Source organism: Aethalodelphis obliquidens, unplaced genomic scaffold, assembly GCF_003676395.1.
Source record: "Aethalodelphis obliquidens isolate GAN/ISIS:26980383/991018 unplaced genomic scaffold, ASM367639v1 scaffold118, whole genome shotgun sequence".
Classification (NCBI taxonomy): domain Eukaryota; kingdom Metazoa; phylum Chordata; class Mammalia; order Artiodactyla; family Delphinidae; genus Aethalodelphis; species Aethalodelphis obliquidens.
In genome coordinates this window covers 2,789,182-2,798,133 of record NW_020838062.1, presented here as the reverse complement: position 1 = coordinate 2,798,133, position 8,952 = coordinate 2,789,182, and the positions used below count along the sequence as shown (strand labels likewise).

Here is an 8,952-nt window from a genome sequence, read left to right as displayed (position 1 = left end):
TTTTGGAAAATGACATGTTTTTATTGCTATGTTTGCAGTGGCTTTTGAGCACAGTAGGGGTGTCCCCGCTGGACCGCTGCCCTCACCCGCCCCCCACCCCTCCAGCCCACGTCAGGGTGTGAGGGAAGCCTTTCTAGGGCCCCCTCGGCTGTCTCGGGATTGGACGTGACACAGACGTGGGTTAAGTGAAGCTGCTACGCGGAGGACTTGAGACGTGGAAAGTGCGTCAGCCTTAAGCTCGCAGGTGGGAGCCGCGCGCAGGATCCCTGGGGCGGGGGACGGATGCCCACCTCAGATCCCTGCCGAAGGGGCGCCCGGCCCAGGGCGCAGGGTGTGGGTCAGCCTGAGCATGCTGGGTGAGCAGCCCCAGGTCTGGATCCCCCCGCAGAACCCTGCGTCGGCTCACCCTGCCGACCTGTGGGTAGAGCGGGGAGTGTGCAGACACCCACTGAGGTCCCCACCATGCACTTTTCCCACCCCAGTCTGGGGCCAGGGACTACACGTGCATACCCACACGACAGACTCACACACTCGACAGCTTGAAGCTTCTGTTTTGCCTATGAAAATGAGATCTATAAATTCACACTCCTTGGCTGGGGCAGAGGTGTAAGAGGGGCTGAAAGGGATGGGGCGTGGCAAGGAGAGGGACGTTGGGGTGTTTCTCTTAGAAATATACAAGCAGAAATCTCCTCAAGTTTTTATAAAATGTGCAAAATACAAGCCTCATTTGCCCACAGGCACAATTTACACCTGGTATTCACCTTGGCTAAGAAACAGAGATCTACGTCTATACCCTATGTACTCACGCACACATGCACTCAAGCTCACACAACTGCTACTGGTGGCAACTGGCTCAGGAACTGAAGGTTCCCTTGCTGGCTGGCTCTCTAAGCTTCTAGAGAAGGGACGGGGAGAGGGGTCTAGCCCAGCTGAAATATTCGCCTTGGTTCTGCTGCCCCCCCCTCGCCTGCCCCCTCTGCTCTCCAGTTCCCCTGTTCCCCGAGCTGCCACTGCTGCCCCTGGGGCGAGGGGCCACCCAGGGGTGTGCTGGGCAGAGCCTGGAGAGAGGCAGGCAGGGCCTGGTGGGGTCAGGTGAGACGTGACGGCAGCGGGCACTGGAGGGCGGGCGGCAGGGCTTGGGAAGCAGCGTGTGCACCAGCTTGGTTAAGGGGGGTGGGGGAGGCATCTATTTTTGGTGGGTTGTGATATTTTTGGCATTTTATTAAAAATGGAAAAAGTTATTTTAGTTATAAGCACTCTGGTGCTTCCTCCCCTCCCCCCCCGGCAGACCCCATAGGTGTCAGGGAAAGGCAAGCCCCCTGGGGGGGTGGGGGGCTAGAGCAGGGGCTGCTATGGCTACGAGAGGGTGAGCTGGTGATGTGAGCCGGGGCACCTGTCACATGACGCTCTCCACCACCACCACCTTGCTGCTCTCAGACACTGGGGTCAGGGTGGTCAGGCCCCTGACATCCGAGTCCTGAGCTCTGTACTCCAAGTGGTGGAGGCCCCAGACGGGCTGCGTCAGGTGCTGCCAGCGCTGCGGGAGAGAGGGACACCTTGAGTCCCTGGGGAGGGGCACCTGCTTGTCCCTGGCCTCTCTCCGCTTCCCGCCACCTGCCACCAACCTGGGGCCCGGGGCCGCGCCCCTCCTCACCAGGCCCCGCTCCCTACGCTAGGGAAATAGGGGTTCAGTGGAGGGCCGAGTGGCTGCTAGAACAGAGGCTAGGGACAGGCCTCTCCTCCGCCGCCACCACCTGAGCGAGGCCCTGGAGGGCCAACTCTCCTCCCGTACACCCCCCTCCGAGCTGGCCCAGAGGCTCCTGCACAACGGTCTGTCCCTCCCGGCAGGTGGGAGAAGGGGCAGGGCGCTCTGGACGTCACGTCTCCACCCAACGGGGGGGAGGGATGGTGTGCGGGAGACGGGGCGCGGGGAACTGACCTCAGCCACGGTCCCCTTGGCCCTGAGGAGGCAGCCCAGGAGGTGGAGGGGCACACACAGCATGGAGGAGAGCGCGAAGCCCCAGCCCATGGCCTCGCCCCACCACGGGTACACGTAGGTGTTGTTGTAGACCAGCGGCTTGTAGTACACCGTGTTGAAGATGAAGATGCCCTGCGGGCGAGAAGCCTCGCGCTCAGCCGGCAGCCACCACTGCGGGCCCTCGGTGTCCCTCGCCCTGCCCAGCCTCTCCCGGCCCTTACCATGCACACCAGCGGGGTGAAGAAAGACCAGCACCATTTCATCCAGGGGCAAGGTCGGTACCCGATCATGCAGGCCACGTCGTCCATGAAGCGGTCGGCTCCTGGGGTAACGTGAGGCCGGAGGGCCAGGGCTAGAGATGTACCACCCCTGACCGTGCCGCACCCCCGGCTTGCCTGTCGGCCCAGACCTACCGTACACCCAGGCGATCACCACGCACTCCCAGAAGGCCTGCCAGAGCAGGGTGGTGCCGCTGGCTGAGTAGTAGTCAAACAGCTGGAAGACATACATCCCGCCCTGGGGATGGAGCCGGGGATGGAGCCAGGTCAGGGAAGGTGGCAGCCGGCAGCCTGAGGCCAGGGGCATCCCTCACCCTGCCCCCACTCACATCGGTCACCATGGAGAGATCAATGACAAAGCAGAGGGCGCAGCAGAGGGCCACGGAGATCTCTCTTTGGAAACGGAAGTAGTAGGAGGCCGGGAGGAGGTCCAGCAGGCCGGTGATGAAGCCTTCCACACCTACAAACTGTGGCCGGGCAACTCAGGCCGTGCCCCTCCCCACCCACCTGCCATCTCCCGTCGCCCAGTGTGCCCTCTGCTCGCCAGTCCCCCTCCCCCCCACCTCCCAGCCCCCTCTCTTGCATCCCCCCTCTCAAACCTGGCTGTCAAGGCCAAGCAGCAGCAGCATGAAGAAGAACAGAGCAGCCCAGAGCGGGGCCACAGGCATCAGCGTGACGGCCCGGGGATAGGCGATGAAAGCCAGGCCAGGCCCTGAGGGGGAAGGGGCAGGGTGTGGACACCTGGAGCCCCCCACCCACGACCTGTCCCCCTCCACCCTGCACCACGGTACCAGAGGAGTGGACGATGCCAGGGCACCCTGTGGCCAAGGGCCTTTCCACTTCTGTCAAGACACTGCCGGGCCACTCGGGCCCTCGTGTGTGCGTGTGTGTGTGTGTGTGTGTGTGTGTGTGTGTGTCTGCACGCGCGCGCGCCATACCAGGGGCTGGAAGGTCCCCGCAAGCCCTTGGTAGACCTGTACTCATGAGTGGCGTGTCTGGCTCAGCCTTCTGTACCTGGGTTCCGGCAGCTACTGTGGTCGCAGATCACCACTGACCCAGAGAAGGCCGACCTTTCCCTCTACAACACTCAGGCAAGTGTGAGGACATGCCCCGAGGCCCCTGGATACAGATGGATGGGGGCTCGGGGCTCCACGTGGCCTGGCCTGAGGTGGCTGCACAGCTGTGCCTCGCAGCTGCTCAGCCAGGCCTCCTGGCCCAGAGTGATGTGACAAATTGAGTTTGAATTGTTCTCATTTCTCAGAACGTCATTCTGTGTGCGTTCGCGTACACGGTCCGTTACGACAGCAGCTGCCGCTGCTCCGGAGGCCGGACTGGGGCTTGGGGCGTCTTTACCTGATTCCGCCACCTTGGAGATGTGCACGCCCTGCTCTGTGGCCATGAAGCCCAGGATGGAGAAGACCACGAAGCCAGCAAAGAAGCTGGTCCCGCTGTTGATGAGTGCGAGGATGATGGCATCCCTGGGGGCAGAGGGGACCGTGTGGGCTGGTGAGACTGCCTGCTGCCCACGGGCAGGCAGGGCAGGGGTGGCAGGGCTGTAGTGCCTACTTGTAGCAGTTGTTGTTGAAGCGATTGTAGCTGCCCAGGGCCGTGAGGGCCCCCAGGCCAATGGCGTAAGAAAAGAAAATCTGGGTCCCGGCATCTATCCATACCTGGAGATGAGCGAGGGGAGAGCAGGTGTGAGGAGCGCTGCTAGGCCGGCCTGCTCCCGCACAGTGTCCCCCCACCCGACCTCCGCCTCACCTGAGGGGACGCCAGCTTCGACCAGTCAGGCTTGAGATAGTAGATGATGCCGTCCACGGCTCCAGGCAGCAGCACTCCACGCACGAGCAGCACAACGAGGACCACGTAGGGGAATGTAGCGGTGAAATACACGACCTGGGGGGCGGGGGTGCTCAGAGGGGTCCTGTGGCACCCACCTCCCCCGCCTGCGCAGGGCTGCCAGGAAGGCCACCGTCCCTGCTGGCCGGTGTGCTCAGTGGTGAGGAGGGAGGCCACCCAGTGGCACCCCCTTCTACTCATCAGAGCCACGACTCCTCCCAAAGGAAGCTGGGTGCTTGGCTGGGGCACCAGCAGCCCCACGGGGAGCACAGGTCAGCTGCAGAGGGAGGGAGAGGCAGGGCCCTCCCCTGGCAGGGAGCGAGGCCGCAGCCCGCACGCAGGTCCCGCGCCTCCCGTGCCGACTCCAGGTCCTGGTCTGCAGAGAGGCGGGGGTCCTTGGTGCCGGGGATTAGAACTCAGCTAGCCAGAGACAGAGGCAAGATCAAGACGGCAGCAAACGCCTCTGCCTCCCACGCAAGCAGCGCCAAGCGGCTGCTCTGCGGACCCTGCTGGAACGCTCCCGCCCTCCAGACACCTGGCTGTGTCCTGCGTGTCCCGCAACCACCGGCAGGCTGTCTTATTGTGTGTCTGTTCACACAGTTGTGCCCACAACCTGACAGGGAGCCCCTGAGGGAGGGATGGGTCCACGCTCCCCGCTGGGTCCCCGAGGGCAGACAGGCAGGTGAGAGAGACAGACCGAGAAGGTCAAAAGCTGACGCAGAGCCAGAACCGAGAGGAACTGGAAGGGAGGGAAGGCGAGACAGGGAAGGCGAGCCAGGGATGCCCCCCACCCCAGGGAAGGGGCAGCCGCTGCCGGGGCCACTCCACCTCCACTCGGGAAGGAAGGCTGCCGGGCCTGGAGGCGCAGGGTGGAGAGGACTCTCCCGCCAGGGGGTGTGGATCAAGTGGCCCGGACTGAAGTCCCTGCCCCTCCTCAGGCTCTGGCCCTGGTGCAGTCTCCTCCCGTGGCAGCAGTGGTCGCTGGCAGACACCCACACCCCCCCCAGGCAGTGCTGCCCCCAGCCCTGGCGTCACCCTGGCTGTACCTTTCCTGTTGACTTGACCCCCTTCCAGACACAGAAGTAGACCAGCACCCAGCAGGCCAGCAGACACAGGGTCACCTCCCAGTTGAGGGCCCCCGGAACCTCCAGGCCCCTGGAGAGCCGCAAGACTTTGTTCCTGGGGGAGGGAAAGCCCATGAGGTCTGTGCCAGCAAACAGCCAGGAGACTGGGGGTGGTCCTGGGGTGGGGCCTCCCGCCCTCCCCCCACCCCCGCTGCCTCAGCCCTTGCGTCCAGCCGGTCTCCCCCATGCACCTGGCCAGCCCGGGCCAAGCCTGCAGCCTGAAGTCGCTGCAGTCTGTGTCCCCGGAGCCTTGGAGCCCCTGGCGGTCCGGCCCCACGCCGTCCCCAGCAGGCCCAGCAGCAGCCCCCCGCTTCCCTCCCTAGGTGGGCAGGCACCGCCCGCTCCGCATCCCTGGCCTCATCCCCCCAGGGCGGGCCCCGACACATGCGCGCGTGCACACGCACACACATGCAGACTTGAGCTACGTGTGGGAGACCAGAGAGACAGGCGGGGCCTGGCCCAGAGGTGCCTGACTCACTCCCAGAACTCGATGACAGGGGACCGGCGGTCAGCAAGCTGGTCACAAGTGAGGTTGGCCAGGGTGGCATTGGCACAGTCTTCGTGGCGGAAGATCTCCACACAGTCGGGAGTGTTCCAGGTATGGCCACACGTGGCCCAGGGCAGCGTGGTGGTGAAGGACTTCACCAAATAATAGAAGCCCCAGGCCAGCACCATGATGTAGTAGGTGTTGCAATAGAAGACGATCACCATGGAGGCGTAGCCCAGGCCTGGAGAGGAGCAGAGTTTCCATGCAGGCTCTTTTCTGGCCAGTTCCCCACCGTCCCCACTATCTACATGGCCAGGCACTGCCAGCGGTCCCTGCTGGACCCCAACATCCTGCTCCCTGCATCTGCCGTCCTCCCCCTCCCCCGCCATCCGTGCAACTAAATCCTTCTCTGTTGCTGTCCAACCAGACCTCTCCAAGTCCCCTTGGAGTCTCCCTTGCACTGTGTCCCCAGCGCTAGGCTAACTCCTCAATCTGTCCCCCCAAATCAGCCCCTGCTCCCTGCCCCCGCCCTGCTTCACCTCCTGCATCCTCCCCAGCCCCAAAGCAGAGCACACATCCTGCCCCCGTCTGAGAGTCAAGTCCTCTTGTTTCCCTAGTCTCACATACCTGTCCCCTTCTGGGTCCCACTGCCACCATGACGGTTGAAGGAAGGCCATGCCTCCACCTGCCCCCCACCCAATGGCCTTCCGTACCAGCAGCTGGGGGTTTTCTGGGGACCTGGGGCAGCGTGGGAGACAGTCACCCTCTCAGGAGGCAACCTTGGCCAGTCACTTACTTCACCTCTCTGTGCCCCAGCCAACGAGGACGGTAACAGTAGGACCTACCTCCTAGGGCCTTGAGCTGATGGGGGAACACTGCTCACACACAGAAGGGGCTTGGTGGTAACCCTGCCCACTGGTCCTTCCCTTCAGACCCTGAACTTTCAATGGCTCCTGTCCCAGCTCCTTAGGCTGGCCCTCTGGCTTCTCCTGCCATCGCGTCTCATGCCCAGCCACCCTCTTTTCAGCCCCAGCGAGCCAAGTATACTCGGCAGGGCCTGTCCCGGGTGCTGCTGGGACTGGGCTTTCTCGCCCTGGTGGAGAGGTCCATCCCCCACTCTAGTCTCCACCTCCCCAAGGTCAGCCAGGTGGTCTGCATGTCCTCCAGGTTCTCCCTCACAGCTTGGGGGGCATCCCAGGCCTGGTGCTCAGACAGGAGATGCTCAGACTTGAGGTTTCTCAAGTGGGTACCAGCTTTGCCCCAGTGGCGGGAAAGGGGAGAGGTCCCGGAGGGAGAGGGTGAGAGGGGCTGCCTGGGGCTGCTCACCTTTGAACAGGGGGCAGATGTTCCACACGTTGATGCTGCCGGCCTTCATGAACTGGCCCAGCGAGATCTCCAAGAAGAAAATGGGGATTCCTCCGACCAGGGCGATCAGGATGTAGGGAATGAGGAACACACCTGGGGGATGAAGCTCAAGGTGGCCACTTGCACAGGGTGGCCCCTTAGCCAGGTGGGGACTTGACCCAAACTCCTCAGCCAGGCCAGGCCAGCCAGCCTGGCTTTCAGAAGCCCTGGGAGGCGGGTGGAGCCCCAGATTCAGGCTCCGCCCAGAGCCCATCATAACTTCCCACTGAGTGAATCAGTGCAAGGGGTGGCTGCTGACTCAGGGGCCCAAGGTGAACAGTCTTGGGGAGGTGGAGTGTCGAGGGGCCTACGGCAGCCCCTGGGCCTTAGAGCCCTGTTTCCTGGGCTGGGGGTCCCCTACAAGGCTTCTGCCCCTACTCACCTACGGTGACCTAACTAACGGGCACGGAGGACACATGCACTTGTGGACACAAGCCACTCCGTGGCCGGCGCTCAGGCCCGGGGACGTGCTGAGCTTGGGCGAGGGGAAGGGAGCCCTGGACTGTGCCGGCACCCAGACTCTTTCCTGCAAGTGTGAAGGTGCAGGGGAGCGGGTGGGTGGGTAGGTGGGTAGCAGTCGTCTGCCAGTGGGCAGAGTGGAGGGTGTCTGAAAGGGCATATGAGCAAGGACAGGAGACAAGGTTGGGGGAGGCTGGCAGGGACTTCAGGCTGGGGGTGGGGGAGCCCTTCTCCTCTCCAGGCCCCCTACCCTTGCCCCCGCTCGGCACTCTCCACTACTCAAAAGCTGAGCTTGGCTTCAGGTCTCAGCATCCTTCTTGCTTGTGACCTTGGGCAAAGGCCTTCTCTCTGGGCCTCAGTTTCCCACCCGTCCGTCATCTAGTCCCTGCGGCTTCCCACCAACCCTGGTGCTGCTTTGCAGTCACAGGACACACGCGTGCCCATCGCTGTTGCTAAGCTGGGCTGGGGCGGGCATGGGGTGTGCATGCAGTGTGTCCAGCGGCGGCGCCAGGCGGCCCAGGCTGCAGGCTTCCCAAGCCTGGCTCAGGCACCCAGTGTTCCAGGCCCAGGCTAGAGGGGAGGGAGGGGAGGGGAGGGAAGGGGAGAGAGGGGAAGAGAAGAGAGGAGGGAAGGGAGGGGAAAGCAGAGGGAGGGACAGAGTGGCCCATTGTGTGTGTGTTCGTGTGTGCACACGTGGGGGGCCCACACAATGTGCCACTTGTGTGCCTGACCTGTGGGGGCAGCCAGGGCTCCTCACCTCTGGAAGCCCCCCCAAGGGGGAGGCCTCGTCTTGCCACCTCGGTGGCCAATCACTTCGGGCCCAGAGTCTGTGGGGGCAGCTCGGCGTTTTCGGCAGGAGGCTCGCCGGCCCCCTCCCCCCACACGCTGCCAGGCACATGACCGGCCGGGGGGGGGGGGCGGAGACCGCCCGGCTGGGCCACCGCGCGGCGACGGCGGGCGAGGGGCCGCCCCCGGCCGTCCCGGGGGGGCCTCCCCACCCCCTGGACTTCGCACGGGCGCCCCGGCGGGGCCGGCGGCAGGCGGGGGAGGGGCCCGCGCTCACCTCCGCCGTTCTTGTAGCACAGGTAGGGGAAGCGCCACACGTTGCCCAGGCCCACGGCGAAGCCCACGCAGGACATGATGAAGTCCATCTGGCGCGTCCAGGTCTCGCGCGGCGGCACGGCCAGGTGGCCGCCAGGCGCCCCCAGGCCCGCGGGGCCGTCGGCCTTGGCAGGGGCCCCGTCGGGCCCGGGCGCGATCAGGGGGCCCTTCTTCTCGTCGCCGGACACGCTGTAGATGCCGTTCTTGGCGCTCTTCTTCGCCATGGCCGGGGGCGCGGCGCCCCGCGGGAGCGGGCGGGCGGCGGGGGCGCTGGCGGCACTG

At 64.5% G+C, this 8,952-nt stretch overlaps 1 protein-coding gene across 1 annotated transcript; it reads right to left on the bottom strand.

The window, feature by feature from the left end:
* On the bottom strand, positions 1-8,952 carry SLC6A8 (solute carrier family 6 member 8). The gene is made up of 13 exons (XM_027098050.1): positions 8,633-8,952; positions 7,033-7,164; positions 5,698-5,947; positions 5,142-5,274; positions 4,018-4,152; positions 3,823-3,926; positions 3,610-3,734; positions 2,856-2,968; positions 2,586-2,723; positions 2,392-2,494; positions 2,200-2,300; positions 1,940-2,110; positions 1-1,537 (listed from the first exon to the last, which is right to left on the bottom strand). Exons 1-13 carry the CDS (start codon positions 8,892-8,894, stop codon positions 1,397-1,399), a joined length of 1,908 nt encoding a protein of 635 aa, XP_026953851.1. The 5' UTR covers positions 8,895-8,952; the 3' UTR covers positions 1-1,396.